At 31.3% G+C, this 26,539-nt stretch overlaps 1 protein-coding gene across 4 annotated transcripts; it reads left to right on the top strand.

Annotated features, from left to right (window-relative positions):
- Positions 1–341: 341 nt before the first annotated feature.
- Positions 342–26,539, top strand: LOC127704198 (ras association domain-containing protein 9-like). 4 transcript variants are annotated; one of them, XM_052208135.1, is made up of 3 exons: positions 342–545; positions 12,535–12,654; positions 24,231–26,539. In XM_052208135.1, the coding sequence occupies exon 3, from the start codon at positions 24,231–24,233 to the stop codon at positions 25,752–25,754; it is 1,524 nt and encodes a 507-aa protein (XP_052064095.1). In that variant the 5' UTR covers positions 342–545; positions 12,535–12,654; the 3' UTR covers positions 25,755–26,539. The 4 variants fall into 4 exon arrangements, with proteins under 4 accessions (XP_052064095.1, XP_052064096.1, XP_052064097.1 ...); XM_052208136.1 differs by lacking the exon at positions 342–545 and adding an exon at positions 7,673–7,836; XM_052208137.1 differs by lacking the exons at positions 342–545; positions 12,535–12,654 and adding an exon at positions 13,829–13,952.

Genomic DNA, 26,539 nt, shown 5'->3' with positions numbered 1-26,539 from the left:
TAATCTCTAAAAGTCTGACCATGTATGACACTAAATGTGTTTAACAAAGTGTATTATATCTGTAAACATAGTAATTTGTATCATAAAAAGTGTCAAAATTTGACAAATAAAAATTATCCCAATCCACATAAGTGTGGAAATACAGGCTAATCTCTTAATCCTGATAGTAGTTTATTTAGCATGTACGTAGCTTAGTTATATTTTATTAATCCGTTTTAACGGTGATTTTAAACAAGTTTTATCACGAGTTTCTATTTAAATCAGTTAAAGATGTTTGCTTTAAGTTTAACCTTTCAATCAGTGATTACTAAAGGGCGGTGACTAATTTTAGATGGAATACAGATTGCACTTGTATTTGATCATATTTAAAGTTGTTTAGAGACCATGCCTTCCGTAAACAAATCGTAGACGATATGATATGAACACGTTGTGTAATAAAATCTCGAGCATTTAACGTCATTCAGATATTGGATATTTTATAGATACTTAAATCAATTACCCTGTATGATAAAAATTCACCAGGTGATATATTTCAGATTTACAAGGTACGTACCGTTTTCTTATAATTTTAAAACTTTGATTTTGATTTTTTTTTTTGTCGTTTTGAATCTCGTTTCGCTAGGATTTTCATGATTATGAGAAGAAGAAGATGTTTTATTTCCATTAAATGGGCTCACAAGGAGCATAATACAATATAAGACATTAATAAGACAATAACAAAAAGAAGCAACCATAGTCTAGTATATATACAAAGAAAAGAAAAAGCAGTTTGAACATTATATAAAATTAACTTTAATCGTCCAGAAACGAATAAGCTATAGTTGAAAATGTTATACAGTGAAAAATATTTATTTATTGTCTTTTTTAATATTTCACTTATACGGCATGTTCTTGATAGTAATTCATTATTTAGAAAGATGTAAGATATATGAGTGTAACTAGTGTTTATGCCTTATGAATAATTTAGTGACAGTTTCTTTTCAATTTGAAATAAAATCCGTTCTGATTCTCTGGTTGCTAGAAACGAATAGTTTAAAGTTACAATTATTTGACATTAATTTTGATCAATATTAGTATATATATTGTGCAACCGAAGCATGTATATGAATGAAAATTAACTATCAAAGTGTTAATGCACGTTGCTAAACTGTTATTTTTTATCTCTGCATACAATGCGTTGTGCAAGCAGGTTATTTAGGTTATTGATAAAACCAATTTAAATAAAAAATACATTATTCTCATGTATCTTATTGAACTTGAAATTAAGGATATTAGATACTACCGATACGTGCAATTAAGGTTATTATACAATAACATGACAAAATATCTATACCATCCCCTAAAAATTGACACTGATGAACAACTTAAACGCAATGTTTTTTGACAAATTTAATAACTAGTTTTTCTATTGACAACTACTGCTGGAATAACGACATATTTACCCTTTCCCAAAGCCGATAGGAGTCGTTTTCTTTTAAATGGGAGAGTTCTCTTATTTCAACTTCTTCAAAAATTATAACAAGGAACATGTCTTCAACCATAACTTTACAAGTTCTGTAACCACAAAAACTAATTGGTTGGTCGTAACATTGTTTCACCTTACTCTAAACACATGTTTAACTATCGTAAATGCTACATGTATTTCTTAATATGACCGTTTGGTTGTGATATTTGCTACTGGACATGGCTGTTGAATCTTAGGTTAAGTGATGGCGGCATGCATAACATTAGATGTTTATCCTGTGTAATGGGCGCATTATAAAAGATGATCACCCTGTGTAATGAACTCATATCATTATTTGTTTACCCTATGTAATTCACGCATAACATGAGATGTTTACCCTGTGTAATGCACACATAACATGAGATGTTACTCTGAGTAATGCACGCATAACACGAAATCTTTATCCTGTGTAATGCACGCATAACATGAGACGTTTACTCTGTGTAATGCATGCATAACATGAGATGTTTAACTTGTGTAATGCACACATATAACATGAGACGTTTACCCAGTGTAATGCACACATATAACATGAGACGTTTACCCTGTGTAATGCACACATATAACATGAGACGTTTACCCTGTGTAATGCACACATATAACATGAGACGTTTACCTAATGCACACATATAACATGAGATGTTTACCCTGTGTAATGCACACATATAACATGAGATGTTTACCCTGTGTAATGCACACATAACTTGAGATGATGTTTCCTACATAATTCCAATTGTTTCCACATTCATTTTGGCTATTTGTATCTTGACGTTTGATATTTCATCTGAAATCTAAACACTTCCTTGATGTGTACTAACACAAAAATTGACAAAAGGAAAACGATATATCATTAAAACATTAGAAAAATTTAGTTGATATGGTACAATTACTATGCTGGATTTCCAGCTGAAATTTCACTTTATACTTTTCAATTATTAAAATTACTACAGTTTACAATAACTTGTGCATCATTCAATTATTCCCTTTTATTCCTCTTTTTACTATAACAAAAATATTGAGTTTCTCTTTCATTCTATAGTCAACATACTCTGGTTTCGTCACAAGTTTGTTTAAGATATGCAAATTTTCAAATCTTGTTTACAAATCAAATATCATGTTATCCATTTGTAAAGGATTGAAATCTTTAAATATTTTTATGATGATGCAAGGTCACTTTTGCTGAAGATTAACATAAATCATTGCAATCCCATTTATAAGGATATCTGGTCTGATATTTATTATTCAACAGCCATTAACACCTTCGTAGTATGTTCAAAACTTCTGTCAAACAAGAGGTAACTGTCAAATTTCATTAAATGATGTAGCGCAACCATTTAAATATATTAATGGGTTTCATATGAATTCGTTAACCCTATATTAACCCCATGTATTGTACACAATTTACAATAGTTCGATCAAAATGTTTGATTTCTGTCAATAAGTGTAGATTTCAATCAGTTTGGAATCGATTACTTGAGTTGATAAACTTATAATAAGATGACCTTCAAATTTTAGGCATTATTGGTGGTAATTGCATTTGAGAATTACTTTGGGGATTTTTTTTTTATTTCTTTGCAAAATGACGTTAATGCTTGTTTGTAACAAAATGAAGTATTGTTGCTCTCCTTTAATTTCATATTCAAAAATATTCTGTCAGTGATTCTTAAGATTGTTATTGATATTAAATCGTTTCGAATCTTAATGTTTTGCAAAGTAAAATCAGTAAAGGAAAATGTACAATGTAATTCTTGTATTTTAATGACGTACGTTATGAAGGTTAATAGGCTTTAAAGCTTCAAACTATATTTTCAAACTGCAAACCATTTACATAGATACAGAATATAGAATATTTTGTAGTGACAATTCTAATAGTTTTGAAATGTAGTGACAATTCTAATAGTTTTGAAATGCTCATCATTGTTAACCATTATAAAAGTTGACTATAATATAGAAATATGGACACCTTGACTTATCCTGTCCAGCAGTAAAACCCATGCTTAGAGGTTGCCCGTTTGGTCATGCGGGGTATATAATAATTGCACAGATACGTGACGTTGAATCCGATGCCTACTGTGAGGAGAATACAATTGTATACCATAAAACCCCCTTACATTATACTTTCAAGGGTCTGTACGTAGCCTACATGTTGCAAGGTAACACTTCTGCTCCTATCCCACACAATTACCATCTTTGTCTAGCGAGGGCCTAAATGTCCAGGTCCTCGTCCAGGTATTCCAACTTTAAAGATTCTTTTTCTTGTCCTGAATATGCATGAAATGGTTGCAAATGGACGTTAATTAATAAAGCAAACAACTATCTCAATAAAATCATTCATCGTTTTAAAAATAAGAATCAGATGAATAGAATAGACATTAAGAGCTATCTGATTGAAAAAGGGATTGATTTTTTTCTTCTTGACCTTTAATACAGTTAACTGTCGTAACAAGAAAAATGAATGAAATATTTTTCAATCATTATGTCAAAAATACGTTTAAGATAGGGTCCTCATTAGAGAGATAATAAGGTAATGTTTACGCAAACAGTATACGACTTAAAAGCTCAAATGCATTGACTGGAAAATTACCTATATATTACATATACATTATGAAAAATTTGTAACAGTGGATGGCGCTCCTTCTTAAAATTTAAATTCCTAAAGGAAATGGATCAAACGATTACTTCAAACATTATCTAATAATGCGGAAATTATCAAATTATTAGAAAATTGTCAACAATTTCATAATATTGCCTTTTCTTCCAGTCACATACACTGCGTTTCTTATTTAAGTGAAGAAATGTTGAGTCATTGTCTGAAAAAGAGCCAAAATTGCATAATTCGAAAAATATCAATGGAGAAATGAAATAAAAGAAAAAGTTTTAATTATTTTCAAAATATCCTAACTATATATAAAATACCTAAAAATGATCACAATAATTACCCCCCAAAAAAATTTAAAACTGCAACAGACCCCACCAACACCCAACACCTCCGAGGAAATAGACGTTCAAACATAGACACAAAAAAAGAACAACACATGGGCCAGACAACCTGACCTGGTACATGCATAAAAAGTAGTGGGATTACCCAGTTTATGTGCGCACACATTTCCTCTCCATTTGCATGTCGAGACAATATGTCGGTTTAGTACAGCACACAACTAAACACATGTACAGTCAAGCTATACTAACAGTAACAGGACGACGATTAAGTAGAACAAGGAACATAATTTGGAATACAGGGTCAAAAATGGTCTCGTTACTAAATGAGACTAGCCAAGGCAGCCTCAACTGTTGTTATGGCTTTTTCAACCATTCAAAATTGACATTTAGAATTCATTATATTATATAACTAAGACTGTTTTGTTTTTTTTATATTTGAGGAACAATATATGAAAATGTTAAAAATATACGAATTACAACTTGACTGGCCTGTATTCAATGTCTTTATATCATTCCAAGAGGCAACTAATACTTTTTCTTGTAATCGACATAAATGACGTTCAGATTTCACCAAAATTTACATATTCATATTCATATTCAAGAATAGTTTGTTTGCAAATTAAAACCTGTATGATATACATCAAATAATCTGCATTTGTATCGTTGTGTTGTTCTTTCAAACCTAATTTGGCCAATATCTGCATGATAATGCTGCATTATTTTTGTGGCTGTTGGCTGTTAAAAATCGGTAGCTTAAAAAATGTTGTAGACATATCACCATATATGTTAACTTATATCTTGGATATTGATTGAAAGATGAAACATTATCTCAGTTGAAAACATAAAGATTCCATTGCAACTATTCTTTTGGGAGTCTTTAGTGAACAATTGTAAAATATCCGCCTCGAGCGGCATTCCGTGCAAATTTCTCGCTCTAATTCCTGTCAATACACATTGGATTAAGTAATTTTTCATGACCTTTGTTTTTGTCCTGAATGTGCATAAAAATTTCCCACATGATGTTTAGTAAACAGCAGTCAATGATTAGAAAACAGAGAAAAATGTTAAATCAAACAGTTATCCTAAAGATTCCAACATTCCCTCTATTTTACTGGGGAAGAGCTTTCACGTAATGGAAAATAAGAATCTTAATGTACACATATATATACTTGAATGTGCATTTTAAAAGTGTGAATCTGTATATAAACTTAATACCGTCGCTTAAATTCAACAAAATATCAAATCCGTACCCTTTAAACATTCAAATTTAAATGTGATTTATCTCCTTTTTTACTGTAAAGTGACAGGTGTGAATTTATAATCATTTGTATTTTATATCAAGGCGTTACGTTAAAACATTTTAAATAAGCACTATATTGCAGCATGGCCGATAAAACTCCAATGAATATCCTGTAAGCATATTTTCTATACCATGCATTTAATACGACTTTAATACTACTTTGATTTATGAAAGAAGTAATACTCGAGAGGTATACATCTGATTAGAAATATTGTGGACGCAGTTGGCAGAATTTGTTAATTTGAATATACCAACAGAGTCTACAAGTATTAGTAAATGTGTTCGTTCTTTTATTGAACGTAAAGTAAGGACCAAATCAAACTAACAAGTGTTCTATATGTTCCTGTCCTAAGTCAGGAGGCTGTAGTTCAGTGGTTGTCGTGTTTCATGTCTGTCATATTTGTTTTCGTAAATTTATGGTATTATTACGTGAGTATTTCTGTATTGGCCTTGTTATTGGTCCGAGGCTTACTGTATTGGCCTGAGCCGACTATATATATACGGTATGGATTTTTCTCATTGTTGAAGGCCGTACGGTTGGCTATAATTGCTTACACCTTATGTTCAGAAATATGATGCGAAATACTCAGCAAATCCAAGGAAGTATCGAAAATTACAAATACAATTTGAATTTGATTTTTTTTAATATTCTGCAAGTAAGAGATTATAGCATATTGATTTGAAAGAAATCCGTTGATGCATACTGGAATGACAGCGAAACTTGTTTTTCGGATAAGTTTGTAAATGCTTGAAATCGTTCACTTGTTCAGGTAGTTAAACATCCTTGGCTTTCATTGTTTTTTGTATGAGCTTTCCAGATGAAAGTTAATTCAGAAAAGCGCTTCGGATGCAACAAATTTATAAAGTTCTATATTCATTTCACTATTTAACCTATTCTTAATCATTCCAGAATATTGACGTCCGTAATGTATAACTGACCTAATCGTACCCGATCTCGTGCAGGCATACAACCATTGTTTGCATCTTTATCAAAGTTATACCAAAAAGCGCCAGTATAGGCGACATAATAAACAATTGCCATTAAAATTAATACACTAAAGCTTAAAAGCGTTTGTAAACCTAAAGTCATTTTTATAACGAAAACAGTTTGCGGTTAAATGTTTTGAAGAAAGAATTCAGCCATTATACTTTCAAAAATATTTGCTTCTTCTGGTATTTAGCAACAAAAAGGTACATTGATGTGACCAAATAGGATAAGTAATTGGAATCTGTAAGATGATTATTTCATTCTTAGTACCGCCTACTACTCCTTGTTTGTATGAAGTGTCCCACGCTCTCTGCAAACAAAAAAGATATTGAAATGATTTTATTGGGGGGTAGGAATATTGAGCACAAGGTTTACGTCTAGGGGCTAATTATCTGCCCTTAATCCCTTTTGACTCGTTGCATAACCTTTATCTCAAATTGAATTTTTATTCAATTTGTTGGCATGAAACATTTGTCACTGGACGTTATATGCAAACGACAATCAATTAATTGATTAATTGATAATTTATCCTGACGTCGGACAAACATTCTATTTTCTGTCAGGTTCTTTTTCCTCAAGTTTTTACCTCTCAAAATACCAAATTTGAATTCTCATGTTAACACAAAGATGTATCAATGTTCGAGAGGTTCATGATATATATAAATACGTCACTAACTTTTACACGTATAGTAAGGATACTAGTTAAATGACTGTTTCGATCAATTTTTATTGGTGAATGTACATTGAATGTACTCCTCAATTTAAACTTTGAAATTTTGATCAAGATAAACTAAGGATTTTATGTCAATGTATGCAATGTATGTTTATCCTAAGTACAAAAACGGCTCTAACTTTATGCTACTTGGGTTTAAAGCCAGTATTTGTTTTATAATTCAAACAAGTTAAAATATAACCTGTGATCTGATTGGATAACCAAACATTCATCTTCGATATCAAGCAAGTTTTAGTAGAACATACTATGCATAACTATAGAAGGTTATGGTTTGGATTATGTAAAATTTGTGTGTAGATAAAATAAATAAGTATACTTATTTACATATTTATGTCGTTTCTATACTAATTGGATTTCTGTTTAGGGCCAAGGTAAGTCAATTATTATTGAATTAATTAATGCATATTAAGTTGGAATGTATATTTCAAATCACCGGAACACAATCATCGGTAGTAAATGTGTCATTAAAGAAGAAAATATTGTACGCATCAAGAATTTATTAAAATTATCGGGAAGTAAATGGATTTTGCGTTATAAAAGTTCCATTTTTAAAGGAAGCTTTAAAATTTATATTAACGTTAAAAGGTAAGCTTTCGTTTTAATTTCCCATTAGGAAGAGTTAATTTGTCAGTATCTGAGTTACTTAAATAAATTATTATCTTTAAAAGATACTTTCTAATTACAAAAAGACACGTTCTTTGAATTCAAATGTTTCTTACATGCCAGAGGCGAGGGGCAGGGAGCTCCGGTCGCTCCTTATGCAGCTACATATATGGTAAATGCATAGACTTTTAAGATGTCAAACTCCTAACATTGCCAATTTTGGAGTCCCCTCTTTTTCAAAATCCTGGATCATAGCTTATTGCCAAATCAATGGTATTTTTTCACGATTTAGCGAATTCAGAAGATTGCATGTTCTACAGTATATTCCTTCCTAATTGGACATGTATGTATACCGAATACCAACCCGATAAATGACGCGAAACATGTGAGAAATCTTTGATATGTTTGTCAAACTACAGTACTTGTTTACAAAACTTTGTGCATTATGGGAAAACTTGTCACTTTCATAATAAGAAATTAATGACAATGACTAGACTGGTTGTGTCAGTAAGAAATTATCAGCCGATTTGGTCCAGATTTACTGTATACGTACGGACTATGTATATCTCAAATTCATACAACTTTCCAATTCTCAAGTCTTCATGGGTATTTAACCAAGATTTTAAAAGGTCTTAATTGTGTATTACTTTCAAATATATTATTCTTTATCTATAAAGTTTACTTTAATTTGCTTCAGTTTACTTATGTGAAGTAGTATAATCTTTTTATTAATAAGGAAATTGGAAAGCATATTTGCACAAGAAATCACTAAGCTAACATTACATTTTAAATTTTAGAACCTAAGTACTAATCGATCGGAGTTTGAACTATCAAATATATGTCTTGTACGATTCCAATTGAGGTCTGCGGTAGCCAAATCAAAATATTATTGGGCAAAAGAACAGTAAATATTGGCCACGGAGACATTGATTTTTTAATTTGGTAAATTATACAAGATTTATTTGCAGTTCATGGTTTTCATAAGATTAACATTGATAACATTAAACAGTTACGGTCACTTAGGATACAATTAATTCTGAAATGTTAAAAATGTGAATGATTTCCGCGACGAAGCACGGAATTCATAGAGTCATAATTTAACAACGACATCTGAATTAATTTTGATTTACCTTAAATGACACGAAGAAGAAAAAAAGCACGAACAATAATTTATATACATAAACAAATAAAGTTTAGTGACATGCATTCATGTTTATATCAATTAACATCTCTAAATATGACTACAGTTATATATATATATATATATATATATATATAAAACGTCTGAATAATAGTCAACGATTTTTCCCACGAGGGCGCTGGATCGTTACGAGTAACGATACACGTACACAATAAATAAATTATATAAACGCCTAAAAAGTGTACACAACAACACCAATAACAAAAAAAGGAACTATAAATGTAATTATTTATAAATATTTCGGATAACAGATATCCTTCATCAGTAAATATGATTGTGATGTTGAATGAATCATATATCAGTCTACTTAGATTAAACTATACCAATCTTGAAATTTATACAATAAAAATGTCAAACCGAACATCAGGTAAGACGCTTGCACAATTCTAAATATGTGTTAAACACGACATAGGTTATATGACTAATTACAACAGAGAGTTCAAATATATGCTTTAAATAAAAATAAAAATGTGCGATATGAACTAGCACAATTCTAAAGCTTTAACGGTGACGACAGTTATGATGTTACAAGAACGATTGCGTCAATAAGAATTCCAAATAAACAGCACTGAACGATCTAAATTTGTAAATATTTCAAATTTGACAACGGTAGAGTAGTTGCAACAGAGTCTGCGTATTTAAACATCGCAAACAAACGGCCGTTAAAATATAATAATAAATTTTGACTAAGGTTAACTAGTTGAACGTGGCTTGGTACTTTTACATCCCTCAAAAAATTAAGCAATTTAAATTGGTATATTCAACAGATTTATTTTAGAGATGATTAAGGTAAAGAAATAGAAACAGAGACTGTAATAAAAAGTAATATTACCCAAATGTGAAGCACTGCATGGAGTCGAACTACATCTTTTCATTTATCCCATTTGGTGCCAAAGTTGTTAATTTTCTTATCCAAAATCTTTCCCGAGTGAGTCTTTCCTCCCTAGACCAAGCAGAGTTGTGGTCAATGATTGTAATGGTCAGTCGATTGAGATCTGCCTTAGTGTGGCCAGGGGATCTCAAATGTCGACTGAGAGGGAGGTCTGGCTTGCATTGGTAGTCGCTACGATGACCGTTCATTCGTTTGTGAAACGGCTGTTCTGACTCGCCAACATACTGTTTACCACATTTACACTGTAGGAGATACACAACATTTGTAGTCTTGCAATTAACATTGCAAAATATGGTGTATTCTGTACCAGTGGAGTGACTGTTAAAAGTCTGGGTAACCAGTATTTGTTTGCAAGTCAGACATCGTTTGTTTCCGCAACCCTTGCAAGAGCCCACTGACGAAGAGCCTGTTATATATATACTGACTAATGAAGTTGACATTTTTTATTTGACAGTTAAGTTACAAACAAGTGCTCATAAGCTAAAATATTGTAAACAGAAGTTAGCAAAACTTTAAAACATGTCCAAAGACACACGTGTACTCTTTAAAGCTTCATGAATGTGTTGTATGTTTGAATATTGTATGAACTTTGTGATTTGCATTGATTTATATGTTCTAAATTGGGCTATTCAATTTAGAATAAAGAATTTTATTTGATTTGATTTTGGGTTTCAAGCTTCATATAATACTAGTATCCAAAGTAGAAATATATGAAATTCAAGCAAACATGCAGATGTCAAACGTCGTAAAAGGCGATGCCAATGAGATGCTTTAACTTGTATGATAAAGATGTGAAAATGAATAAAACAAGTCCATGTCATATACAATATGAAATATTAGTTAATGCCAGACAGTTTACATTACATCAATGACTACACGACCTGTTGTTGCAGGTCGGGTAGTTTTTAAATAACATAGCAATATCAGAAAGCATATTAGCCTAGGCGTTCTTGGTCAAATCTGTCCTTAAGATCACATAGAGCGACATTATATGTACTTCTGTATGTTTTCGTTAGTGTAACCATCTTGTCATAAAAACTTTCAATGCCACTTTATAAAATGTATTTTATTTATCATGATATGTTATGTCAATAAATTGTTCTCGGGACATGTATCTTGTTTTAACAATTATAATCGTATTAATGTCAATGTCCATCGTAGGTTCTTGGTGGGGGAATACAAATATCTATCTATATTTATCTATCAGTATCCCATACCTAAGAGTAAACAGTCACTCGCTTATCTCAACCTATGCAGCTCTACGTTTGCTTTTTTATTGAAGGGTTTTATTAGTTTTTCTTTGAAAGGGAGGGGGGATCTAAAATATACCGCTTATATTAAATGTATATTATGCAGTTCATAATTTAGACGGCCATCTTTAATTTTGTAATGAAACTGAGAAGACAGATAATATAAATCTGTAAATGGTATCGTTTCAATGGACGACTAGTTTATATATCAATCTGTAAATGGTATCGTGTCAATGGACGCCTGTTTATATATAAATCTGTTAATGGTATCGCGTCAATGGACGACTAGTTTATATTTAAACCTGTAAATGGTATCGTGTCAATGGACGGCTAGTTTATATATAAATCTGTAAGTGGTATCGTGTCAATAGACGACTAGTTTATACATAAATCTGTAAATGGTATCGTGTCAATGGACGACTAGTTTTTATATAAATCTGTAAATGGTATCGTGTCAGTGGACGACTGTTTATATATAAATCTGTTAATGGTATCGTGTCAATGGACGACTGTTATTATATAAATCTGTAAATGGTATCGTGTCAATGGACGACTGTTTATATATAAATCTGTAATTGGTATCGTGTCAATGGACGACTGTTTATATATAAATCTGTAAATGGTATCGTGTTAATGGACGACTGTTTATATGTAAATCTGTAAATGGTATCGTGTCTTTGGACGACTGTTTATATATAAATCTGTAAATGATATCGTTTCAATGGACGACTTGTTTATATATGAATCTGTAAATGGTATCGTGTCAATGGACGACTGTTTATATATAAATCTGTAAATGGTATCGTGTCAATGGACGACTGTTTATATATGAATCTGTAAATGGTATCGTGTCAAAGGACGACTGTTTATATATAAGTCTGTAAATGGTATCGTGTCAATGGACGACTGTTTTTATATAAATCATATCAATGGTATAGTGTCAATGGAAGACTGTTTATATATACGACTAGTTTATTTATAAATCTGCTAATGGTATCGTGTCAATGGACGACTAGTTTATATCTTTTTAGTTCACAAGTTCATTATTATAACATTAGACATTTGTAAACGTGTAAAGTTCAATGAATATACATCAAGAAATAACTGATCTTTTATATTTCAGGCCACAATCATGCTGTGAGCTGTGCGACAATAATGCTTTGAGCTTTGGGATAATAATGCTGTGAGCTGTTCAACTTAGTAATATTGGATAATTAGAAAAACAAATAATACCCGGCTTCAGGTAAGATGCTTATTTAGTTTTTATTTTTATTTTCTGTTATTCAGATTATTGATAATCATGGATCTATGCGAGATTAAGCAATATACCAGGTTGACTATTGTTCCGTAAATTGCTTTCCTATAATGCCAACACAATATGTTCAAGTTGTATCACCTGCATCTAACAATACATCAATTATTTGGTTTTATAATTACAATCTGTAATTATGCACCATAATGCATTTCCTATTGAAGGTGACACAATTAAGATGCAAATTTTACTATAACTGCTGAACAGTTTGTGATTCAATTCATCACGTGACTTTGATAAATGAGATAAACCTGTCTGAATACCATCGACTATATATGGATAAATGCAAACTTGATGCAGCATAGCAGAAAGTAGAATTGTTTAATGAAACAGGACCGGATGTAGTTTTCTAATGAGGAAACAGGGGGAGGAAAATTAAATAGTTAAAAGCCAATTTATTGTTAGACATGTTAACGTGTCCCAGAGGTACTAGACAGCATCTTTAATTTATAAAAATAAGAAGATGTGACATGATTGCCAATGAGACAACTCTCCACCAGAGACCAAATGACATAGATGTTAGAAATTAGTGATCACCGTACGGCCTTTATTAAGTTTATTATTATTACGCAGGCTAGATATATCCATTATTTATGTGTCAATGGATGTTGGATACGAAATACGTCAAACTATTTTCAAAGATATCCAGTTTGAAAATTTTAGAAATATGATATATCGGTTACCTATACTAAACAATAATCTATTTTAATAGATTAGCACAATGATTCGGGTAGAGACAACATAATTCATTGCCTAATTCGAGACATTAAACATTTCTCGAACCGTTTCCATTTTTAAGATTTTAAAAGTTTCACGTAAAAAATCAAAGAAGTAGTATTGTATCCTGACCGATTACATGCATCTTTATCCTCTGAATATACACTCATAAAATGCACTGCAAAACTGTTGTGTAACATAAGATGTTTAAAGGACAGATCTTGCAAATGATAAACAAAACTGATTATTATCTTATCAGATAATTTGCACCCAAACATCCTAATTTGGTTAGAGGTTAAATGCAGAACAATCGAAAATGCTAATAAGGTGTTAAGAGACCTGATAAGAGTGATTCTTTGTGTTGTAGGTCATTCAAAAATTTCTTTGATGAATCATAAAATGTTGTTGTAGTTGTCTGGAATGTACTGCAGTAAGAACAAAAACAACGTGGTGTAGTAAACAATGCAACGCAGAAAATAGCGCAACTACTTCACTAGAGTAAACACTGAGAAGTAAGGCATACCCTACATTTGTTTTATCAGTCGGTTCATTTAAATCCTAAAACCTCTAGGAACATTCACTGTATCATCGATTCGTGTGTATATATTTTGTCCCATTTCTCATACACATGAAACCAAGTTACAAATGTTCACGTATGCTGGTTAAATGATGATTTTTTTTAAAGTATTTGTAAGACATAAAAATCGATAGAAAGGACATTTCCAACAAAATATCAATAGGGAATAAAGAAATATTTTTTTAAAGCATTTATTTTGGTTTCAGATGCTATTCTCGCCAGTTTTATTTGAAAAACTATCCCCCATCCTAAGATAAAATAAAAAGATAAAAAAGGTTAAATGCAGTTTGCGCTTCATATTTTCATCCCTGTAATGCCTTTAGCAAAAAAAAAAGATGAAGATCTCGCACTTAATAGCAAGTTCAGGCGATTTTTTGCGAAACCGTCAATAAATATTTGTCGATTTGTCTGTCTTTGAGAGATAAGGGCGTTAACAATAAACGTTAACAATAAATTGCATGTTAAACTTCTAGAAACTCTCTCATTCGTCACACGACAAAAATGCATAACCCCAACAATAACAACCAAACTGACAATTACATGGCATCACAGAGCCTAGGAAATTTGATAAAAGAACAGTAAAGTTGAGATGTACAATTGAAATGGTGTGCTTCTTTATAGAAGAAGTAAAATTGTATGGTACCAAACAAAATGGAAGCTTATTTTGGAAGCCATTATATATACATGTATATATGTTAAAAATTATCATGACATTTAGTATGAACAGTATATATACCAAAAGAGGTGTATTTGTGAATAAATTATATTTATAATGTACAATCAATACGGAAACGAAAGAAGATTTTGACTGATCCCAAACGACTTGGAGTACTGGGTTTGACCAACGATTAAACAGCTAGGTTAAAACAAGTAATTCTAGTCATATTATCACCAATTAATATCAATTACATAACAAAAATAAAACCAACAATGATAAATTTCCACTCCTTACAAAAAATAACCAAGACACCCAGCCTGCGGACACCGACACAAAAACTGATTATCCGATCTGTTTTATTCATTGAGAGAAATCATAGCGTGTCTGTTAAAATGTCATCATTAATAATTTAAGATGATTAAATGAAAACTGTCACTTTGTGTCGTTATAAATTAATTTCTGCATTGACAAATCAAACATCAAAGAAGGTAAAATAGATTTTCTGTAAAAATACTTCAAGAGACCGATTATTGTTATTTTATTGTATTATAAATAAACTAAAGGAATTAATTGCGACTATTTTAATTTTGATATGGATAGGAATAAATAAAATCTATTATAAGTGAAAATGACATGTACACGCAAAAAATCAATTCTTTGAAGAAATAGCGTCAAACTTAATTGAATAGAAGCAATGATTTTCAAATACATTTGTAATCAATTTTCTCGTACACACTTCTATTTTGTACAGACTTCTATTTTGTGACAAGATGGGCAGTATTACAATTTTTTTTTTTAAATGAATCATTGAAGGTCAGCCATCTTATTTATTTAAAAGTAAGGTATTTTTGTAACTGCATACAGCATACGAATCGTGTTTGTCCAAGGCAACGGAAACGGACTGTGCAGTAATATAATGGTCATACCAAGTAATAAAAATGAAAGCATTGGCGCCATGGTTACGTAAAGAACATTTGGATCCCATTTCTTCATAGGTCCTCAGTTCAAATAGTTTGTTCGATAATAATAGACAAGAAACCCTCCAATATATGTCTAAGGACTGTTAAGTACATACTTAGTCGTGTATTTATGACTTTCAAAGTTTACAATCTGACACGAATTTTTCATTCATAGTTACAACTTTTCTTATGCAATGAAATTTTATGTGGACTTTGAATTTTAAGTTTAAAGGTTGGGCGACACTTGGACTATAAATGTTTACTTGAACCATCGATCACCATCTTAAGCAGTTTTCTTGACATGTTTATGTCTTTTCCAATCAATTTGATGGTAAAGTAACTTGTATAACAGGGAACCTTAATGTTTACCAGTCATGTAATAGCTTGTTTTTTATGTCTTTGGCAACCAACATCTGTTTTAGGAAGTTATCATTTTATCCATCTTAGTTAAATTACGTACGTATTTAAAAAGTTTAAAGAAATAAGAAAAACATCGGGACCTTTTAAAGCCGACTATACGGTATGGGTTTTTCTCATTGTTGACGATCGTGCGGTGGCCTATAGTTGCTTACTACCACTTCATTTTGACCAAATTGGATAGTTGTCTCAATCATACCACATCTCCTCGTTTTATAAAGAAACTGTTTTCTGTAAATACATCGGTATATATTTTCCCTTGTAGATCATTAATGTTTTACGTTGTCCCGACGTTTAATCAACCTAGTGCAGTCTGAATTATATCTTATTTATACTACAGTTGGGTAAAAACTGATAGTATGAAAAAAAAAACATCTTTATGCAACCTTTTGTAAGTAATGGAGTGTTGCGAAGAGCCATTTGAAAAAAATCTTAGATTGAACAAAAAAGTCTATAAATATAATGTTCTCCGTCTTCTCATTTAAACGTACATGAATTAAAGCTGAACTTTCACATATATGAAGATTTATAACGAGCCATGTGTATAAGATGGTGTCACTTCTAAGTACAAGTGTCAGGATTTCATATATGAAATAAGTTGACAACTTTAACTGTACAATATTCATTAATGTATTGTCAATCTTTTATTGTCTCTCTTAGGGAGCCTAGCTGTACAACTCAGCTATATTGTCAACAGTCCAAACTTAGTATCTACTAAGAAACCAAACAACATCAAATACAATGTAATGTTTTTTTTAAAGCATGTAAACACTTGAGTTGCAATGACTTCGATTGTCCTACTCCAAGTTTGAAAATACATACATTGCAAAATCCATAACAGCGGTTCAGAACTGCATGGTTAACTAAATGTACTATATAAAGTTGGCATTCCATATATCAACTTGTAAATGACTACCTTTAACTTGTTAGAATAACTGTATAAAATTATTTCAGACATTTATCTTATATATTGAATTATGGACAAAAATTTTAAGATTTCACTTAAAATTTATGGCTATGTAAAATAGTGTTGGTCTTTACAAATTGTATATGCAAAATTGATTTATAACCTATTTTCATAACTAGGTGCCATAAAAAGACCGCGAAAACACCATTTTATATCCGTATAATTATAGAGAATTTTATGGAATATTAAATACGTTTTGTTATTACATAATAATATTGCACTTTGTTGCTTCAATGACGTATGTTGTCTTTGTAGTATTACATGTACCCCATTATACCAATTAAAACAATATAAAGAAGTTAGTGGTGCAAACAAGTTGGGATCTTTCAGAGTATCTTTACTCGATAGAATCAAAAGACATTGAGGTTTTTTGGCGTTTCATTGCAGCTTTAGGTATAAAAAATACGTATGTCATTACAAAAAAGTTTTAGTAAATGTTTTAAACTGAACGCAGGAATTTTTACTTTGCTTAAATACGTAAAATTAATGAACCTTTGTTCGTTGCTCAAAAGCATTATGGTCGAATAATTAGAATCTAAAACTGTTAAGCATAAGAATACTAGAACTATTTTTATTACCTACGAATAATTAAAACTTTTGTCTGGAATAAGTAGGTGCAATAAAAGCAATAATATTTACTCGTGTACTGTTGTTTACAGACTATAAATGAAGATTAGGAAACAATGAATGGAAAGGGAAACGTATACGCCCTCAAGATTAATTTAAACATTAAAACTACAAATTCTTGGTCAATCATAGCGGTTCTTTTAACAAATAAGATCAAGATTGGATCGCTAAGATCGTTGTTATCGATTGATCCGATCACTTGATTGATACGGTAGTTCAATTACCTTCAGGCATTCACAAGGATTGCAAGTCTAACTTCGGGAAGTGCATTTTTAAAAAGTTGTTCGAAGGAGATAGATTTAACTGGAATTCCGCGTAATTCTTCCCTATTCAATTGGGAATTACAAATTAGGTAAGACAATTTGTTCTTCATAGTACAATGCAATTTTTTTGATTTTCATCTGAGCTGCATCCTTGGTCATGTTTATCTGTTATATGAGTTAGGGCTCCTGTTTACATTGTTATCTTTCGCTTCGTCATATCATACGTTGATATAAAAGAATTTTTGAAAACACAACACAAAAACTTAATAGATTAGCCCAGTACCATCAAATCTGAAGGAGATATTGCCTATAATTGATAGGTTATAACAATGCAAAGTAAATAAGTAAATATTGTCATAGTCATCTTCGTAGCTCTCATTGTTCTTCGGAACAAAATAATGTTTGTTTAATACCGCCTTCTATTGCGTCTGAAATCTTTTTTGTGTCTGTGCATTGAATCGAGTGCACCAGAATAATTACTTATACATGGACATAAACAATTAAATATATATTTAAATTTCAGAATATAAGATAGAAAAATAATATAACTACATATTTTCGCCAAGGATATGTTTGAAGTTGTATATCAGATTTAACTATTTTTGATATCAAATGTTGAATTTTGTATTGTAATTGCATACGAGACGTGTACTATTTCATCGTTAACTGGACTACGGTTCATATATACAACTCGATTATTTTCTTCTTTTGTGTTGCTGAAATAAAACCCTTTTTTTCCTTTAACATGATATATGTTTGCAAGTCAGTGCAGTGTAAAGTTTTCTTTTGACTATGCCTTCTATTTATGATATATAAACTTTTAACATTTAATTCATCATACTTCTATTGCATGAACAAGAATTAATATTAAGCATGCAAACTTATTTTTGCAGATAACGGAAATCTGTGCGATAAAAAAAGTTTTATATATATATATTTTATAAATCTATGCCATTGAGCAGAACTGAGACTATAATTTATAGTAGTTTAAACTGATCCAGAGTAGTCTCAGAACACATTACGGGTTCTTTTTTTATTCGCATTTTTTTGTGCATAATAGAACGCAGTCATTGTTCAAAAATATCCATAAAAAAAAGACAAAATCACAAATAAAAGCCTCCAGTGAGCAGAAGTTTATATCCGCCAGCAATAGTCTTCGAACACCTAAGACAATGAGCGAATTAAACACAATCCTTATACTTCTAATGTACATCATCTGCTTGTCAATTTAGAAGCAAAAATATTATTGTCTAAACTTGTAAACCTAAATTACCGTTGACACCCGAACACAATGGGGAGGAAGTGTAGTATATCTCGGTGTTTATCTATTGTTTTGTTAAGTTAATAACTTAATCTGTTATTTTTGATACCTCGATTAAAGATAAATTACATATCGGGTCATCTTTCGGGTAATCACAATAAAAGGTTATGGAAAAATCCTTCGTCATTATTTAGATTAGGTATACTATCGGTGTGAAATGGTCCTTTTGTTAAACCATAGGTAGGTGAGATAAAATTTCTTATTATCTGAAAAAGTCAAGTCTTTGTACAAAGGTGAAAGAATTGTCACAATACCTAAGAATCGATCTCGGACCTACGGCGAACTTGGATATGGGGCCAATTAACCTTTATTTACCAAGGTAAATATTACAATGTATGTTTAGACAGGTTAAGAAATAAGTAATGACATTTTTTGCCATCAAGTATTTACCAGCATCTGCGGACAAACTGTCGAATATTCGTGTGGTAGATAAAACCCATGGTAGTATTTAAAGTTCTAAGTTTCAGACATATAACCTCATATACAAATAATATATTCAAAATACTGGGACTTTAAGGAAGCAAAAGCAGGTAAATAATTTTCAAATGAACATTTTGACAATTTACAAGTAAATAGAATGCACCATGTAAACTCTTAGTTACATCTTCATTAATACTGCGGTAGATATATTCAGTGACACTGTAGGAGAAAATAAACCAATAATAATAATACTGTAATAACCATAGCTTGATAACTAAAAGCTGAATACGTATATAAGTAAAAATAACTGCGCCCTTATATATATTAAGTACATTTTGTGCACTCGAGTACACATCGGGAGCGACTGAATTTGCCATGCCCATTTTAACGCCACTTGCATGTCTATTGTAATATTTAATAGCACAGAAGTTTCACGCAAGGTGTTTAATCTTTGTATGCAAAACAAGATTAAATTCTTTTCTTATTGCATTTTGGTAAACCACATAAGCACGATTTTTCGGATTATTTAAGTAACTTTATAAGCAAATGAGGTTTTTAGATTTTAACGATTCGTCGACCTTAATCTAAATATTATGAATTATTTTTTTAAATAAATACTTACCGAAGTCAAAATCGGATTAAAATTTGGTTTTAGATTGATAAGCTTTGAAGATAAAGTGATTAGGAGCGGTTAAATTAATGCCAGTTGATCCCTTAAATGCATAACGTATTGTAGATATGACATTTCAGATTTATTGTTAAAAATGAGTGATGGATTTTTATACCCCACCATTCATGACAGAGGTATATGTTATTGCAGATGTCCGTCAGTCTGTCATTCTTTACTCCAGAAATCCAAAAGTTGTTCAAAGTTTTTTTGTTATGTCTGTAAATATTGATCCATTCTTTTTAATTTGCTTGTGTATAACTATAAAGTCAGCTACAGATTGAGTTTGCGTTTGGATTTGGATGACCTCCTTTTCACAAAGTTACGGCCCTTGGAATTAGACGGGAAACGAAAGCGTTCGTGTCTTCCCAATACTTTTAGTTCCTTCCTTAGTCCAAGTGGTAAATATTTCATCCATATTTTCTAGACGGTTGTTTCTATGTTTGTTTTGTTCCAAAAGGTTTCTGAATCCTTTCCGACTTTTCTACATGTAACAAATACTGGCATGATCCTGTAGTAATTTATTCAATACAGTAAAACTAGCTAACGATATTAGTTACAGAATGTCGGGGAAATGACCGACGTGAAGGATGTCATATTAGCAGCCACTTATAATACAACCTTACACATCGGTGTTTCATTACTCAGTAATGCATGTCTTTGGATGTTGCACATGCTTTCATGAAAACGCGTAAGACTGTCGAATGCGTAAAAACGGATTTTTGAACGAATTTCATTTATTTATTTTAACGAAACTTATGTAACACATTTCTAGTATGAAACACTTCATATACATATATACGGTTAACTCTTTTACAACCAAACAAAACCACATAAAATTAATTGAGTTCGCAAATAAAAGTTATTGACTACATGTACATGTAAATGTTTTCGAACTTAAAACATGTGAAACGTATCTCGGATTGTTGTCCATTATCGGGCACATTGGCTACATTGCGGAATGTGGACACACATCTTTGTAAGAAAATTATCGTCAATGTAAAATAATATCATAATTTACTTCAGTACTATTTAATAATTTTTCTTGAATTTCATTTGTAAATAGTGATTTATAACATCATTCAATAGACCTATTGACTCCATGTCTGATAGTATATTAAAAAAAATAAAAAATTTCATTGTTACCAATAAAATACAAATTTGCTTTCGATTTTATCAAGAAATAAGTTTACAATTTGAATAAAATTGCAATTTTGTTACTAAGTTATGAACTTTATTATTGGAAAATTAAAATCTGATAACAAATTTGTTTCAATATATTTTTTTTTCTTGATGGAAATCTATTTTTTCTATTAAATTAAATAGCTACATACTGCATTTAAAAGAAACAGATTATTAATGCAATAAATATATGTCATGCTTTATGCCAAATTTGACATAAATCCCACAGGCAAATTGTGTTTTCCATTCAAAATCACCAATCACCTATGTCTGTAGTTGAAAAGTCTCACTCGAGTAAACAGTCTGTGATGTAAGATCTAAGTTGCCGTATGCAGTCTTGCATCGTACAAGAAAAAAATCTTTATATTGTATGGAAAGGGAACATTCACCTTGGACTAAACATTGTTGAAGTTTTGGCATCTCCCATTAGTACGTTTTAGATTTACCAGTTTTTCAGGTAAGAGTATCTAAATCTTAAACTGTGATAACTTCCAGTTATAGGTTGCACCATTTCTTTTTTTGAAATCAAACACTTAACTATTTTGGCCTTGGCATCTACAGGATTTCTAGTCGCTAAATAGCGCTGCATTATTTACAAATTCCTTTGAAACCCGCACGTAAACGATATTATTGGAGTATAATTGACTTGAATTATTAATTGTTAAGTTTCAGTTTTCGTCTATATTATCCTGTTATTTAAACATGAAAATGACACCGGTAATATGGTAATATTCCACATATAGCCGACTACGGTGTATTTTGACAAGTCTTTTCTACTCTCATGCATAATAATGATTTTATGCAGAGTTTGTAATTAAATTTGATACATTAATGACTATAGAAATTAAACACCGTTATATAATTTCAAGTGGCATATTGCTTCTAGACTTGTCAATATTTGGCATATAAGTAGGTAAAGAGAGCAAATATTTGTCAAAAGGAGGTTCCCGTAACTGAAAATAATCTTTTTGTATTTCTGTTGAAAATTAAGACGTACATATCTTTATTCTAATTTGTTTAGTTCATACAGAATCAACATTTTAATGGATATCTTGAATTTAACATAAGTAATGGAAACAATCATTTTTCATCTTCTTTTCGTCTATATTATCCTGTTAGTTAAACATGAAAGTGACACCGGTAATATGGTAATATTCTACATATAGCTATCAATTATTGTTCAAGAAGTAAGATTAAATATTTTTTCTATTTTTTCCGATTAGGTCTTGTTTGTACATACATTCTTTAGTTCTGGATATGCCTTTGATATTGACAAATGAACATAAAAAGCGACGAAAAAATAATTAACATAGTTACAATTTACAATGTGTCGGCAAAATATACATAAACCCTCTGTTCTCAGATCGAGTGTACTCTAAAAATTTGAGGTTTTGTAAGAATTTAAAACTTCCAGTATTGCTCAATTAAAGTCCTGTTCAATTGACCTTTTAAATATTTACTAATCTAAATTTAATCATGCTTATAGTCCACCGAAATGTATTACCGAGTTCTCAAACAGAAAAGTTATTTCACTTTAATTTGAATAAACTCAAGAGTCTTTTGTATACAGAAAAATCATCGTAAGATGATTATTTAAAGTTCAACTTTTCATAAATTGAAATCTAGAAAGATAAACAATTTGTTACGTATATGAACAGATTAAGAAACCTCAAAATAAGAGGAGAATTATTTTCCATGAAAAACAGTTTTTAAATATACATAACAGTATATTGTATGTGACATTTGAGATTGTCCATTGTGCCACAGTATTTTCTCAGGTGGGGACATTTTTAACTCTATGAGCAACATAAAAGTTTGTTTTAATGAAGCCCTCCGCCGTTGATAATTATAGACACACGCATTTATAGAAATCTACCATTTAGTCGTGAACTGATGTATGGTAACATATGAATTCGGAAATTATTTTACTGGATTTTACCAAAGTAAGACGTGAGCAGTTTTACATATATCTAGATTTATTTTGTCTATACAGGGAAAAAAAAAAAACAATAATTACGCGAAACACAATTTTAAAGAAAACATGTATCTTATTCTTGGGAACTGCGGATTCAAAATGTTTAATGAACATTTTCATGGAAAAAAAATGATATAAATTGTTTTTCGAAATGTGTGTTTCGTAAACATTTCTTGTTTACCTAATTTATTAGTGAAACAGTTGTGTAACATGTATCCGTATTTATACAGGTCTGTATCTTATACAATCCGAATAAAACGGCATACAAATACATGTATTGAAAGCACTCTATACAAATGAACAGTATTGAATTTGGCATAAAAGAATTAGCTGTGCTTTTGACAGGCAAAAAGTGAACATCATGGTGTAATCTTTACTTAATATTGAATAGTTAACGCTTAACGGTACGCATGCACAATCATAATAATACCTTATTATTTGCTAATGTTTATTTTTACAGCTTTGTGAAGAGTTGTTTGTGTAGCTTAACTTCTACAATTCAAGTGCATCGTTTATTTCAAAATGTTCACACGTAATTTTCTCACACAAAATGACTTTTAAATAAAATGCGCCAGGTAATCCAGTTTCGAGAAAAGCATATGATTTGCATAGGTTTATAAAGTACGTCTCCAACTTAGTCTTAAAATATGATATAATCATTAATGATCATATCTATCAAGTAATAGTAACTACTAGAATAAACTACTAGGGTCCGATATTATTTTAAACATATAACCATGATTCGTATCTTTTACAGATGGACGGAGCTGAGGCGGTTACCGAAATACCAGTGTGGTTTACTGGAACTCAGCGCTGGGTGACTGGTTTGACTAAACGAACAACGTGCGATGATGTCATTTATGCGCTACTCTACAACGACGGAAAACACGAAGACGAAAGAACAGACAAATATACAATTTACGAGAGATGGCGAGATGTAGAAAGGCCGTTACAAGGACGAACAAAAATTCTAAAAATATGGAAGGCTTGGGGTGATGAGCAGAGAAATGTTCAACTTTCAATGAGACATGTTGACGAATTTGATGAATACGGCGAATTCCTGCACGCTAGGAGGCACCGGCGACGATCGCGTCACAAAACACGTGATGGTCATAACAATAACCCCAAAGAAAACGCCCATAAACACAAGTCATCCGAAAGATTGAAATCAATTGACGATTTAGCAAAAACAGTGATAAAACAAGAACGAAAACTACACGATATGGGATATAGATTGGAAGGAATAGATAAGGAAATAGAATTGTACGAAACAAACATGCATCAGACTCGAATGCAAGCAAATGGTACGGATTATGTTCAAGATGCTTATTTAAAGGGGGGTTTGGAGGATAGCATGGACGAATTTCTTCGCAAGATTGGCCCAGAAAGTTTAGAAATGTATATTGAATTTTGTGAACGAGTTCTTCAATTAGAATCCAAAATCAAAAAGGAGAATTCTATAGTTGAGGAATTATCGTACCAAATCAATGAAGAAACTTCTTTTAATCAAGCATTTTGTGGTGACGATAATGTTTTTGAGAAGGAGTTCTGTAACAGTGAACTTGAAACGGAGCTATCAAGTTTACAGGCCGAACTTAATAGAATTGTATCTGCTAATATGATGCAGAAATATGAGGCAGCTGAAATCGCTCGTGAAATTGACACGTGTGATAGAGTATTATCGGATAAACAAAAGACCATTCAAACCCTTCAAAAGGAACTGGAAATATTAGACCGGTTTGAAAATGAAAGCAAAGCTTCGAGTGATATGCAAGAATATAGGGCAGTAGATTTACCTTCGAACTCTTCTGCAGACTATGCAAACATAGAAACTGTAACAATGTTGCCTAGTCAGGATTATGCTTCAGCACCCGGTGCATCAGGTCAAACAATTGATCCTTTTAAAAAGAGTTTCCTTGACAACGACGATACATTTTCGATCGATACAGACAATACATCTAACGATTCCCAATTCGGGTATAGTAAAGAAAGTACACCTAAAAATGGACACCGGCGGAATTGTTTGTTTATTCCACATGGCAAAATGTTTGACGATAGTTTAATTAGTGAACGAATTAAATCTGAGATTTATTCTTATAAGTCTAGATCAGAATGTCACTTAAAAAATGATGGTTTTGTTAGTGCTACAGTGAACAATAATTCTCGGTCAGACTGTTGTGCCAAAGTTGTTGACGACGATTCAAATTCCGACACAGGACTTAGTTCTATGCATAGTGACGATGCCACGACGCCATACAATTTTCTAGAAACACTAGTATAATTAACATTGACCGATGTCTAGACAAAAATCGCTTAACTAGTTTTCCTGTTTCTTGAAGTTGCACAGCTGAAACGTTCACCACGTACGCGTGAAAATCTTTTGGGAAAAGGGATGTGGTGAGATAATTAAATTTTCTGGTACAAATATTTGGATGTTACGACAATTGTTAGAGTAGCTTGGAACACTTGTGTTTTGACTTGGGATAATTTTGCGAAAAAATATGTATTTCCACTTCTGTTGTTTAAATCAATTTACATATAGGCGGATATTTAATGACTATGTTTGGTAATAGGTGAGATTATTTTGCTATTTTTTGGTTTACATCTAAAAAGGGATATAAACGAAATTTTCTATGACAAGCATAGTACCTACATGTACGTGTCCATTCACAGTCGTCGCTGACATTTAAATTATAACTGAAATACATTTTAACAATAGTAATATGACCATGGAAATGCCACAGTTTGATTCGAATGTGACAAATTATTGATGTTTGAAAAATATATACATATAGATGCATATTAGATATAGACGGAAAATGTTCAAGTTAAGCATTAATACTCATACGTGTAAGCAACGATTATAGCATTCAGTACCTCGCGTTAGCACCATTTGTGTTCAGTTTTTCAAACTTCCTAACTGAATGTTTATTCATACTGTAATTCTTCTTTGAATCTATCTGTCGTCTCGTTTTTTCTCTCTCTTTCTCCTCCTGTTATCTTATCAGATATTTAAACTTGTTGATATTTGTGCATATACAAGAAATAAATCGTTTATACAAATTA

This window comes from Mytilus californianus, unplaced genomic scaffold (genome assembly GCF_021869535.1).
Source record: "Mytilus californianus isolate M0D057914Y unplaced genomic scaffold, xbMytCali1.0.p SCAF_6, whole genome shotgun sequence".
NCBI classification, from domain to species: Eukaryota; Metazoa; Mollusca; class Bivalvia; order Mytilida; family Mytilidae; genus Mytilus; species Mytilus californianus.
This window is presented reverse-complemented; position numbering and strand designations above follow the sequence as displayed.

Excerpts from the sequence above, each read along its gene's own strand:
- LOC127704198 (XM_052208135.1), top strand. The coding sequence starts at position 24,231 with ATGGACGGAGCTGAGGCGGTTACCGAAATACCAGTGTGGTTTACTGGA.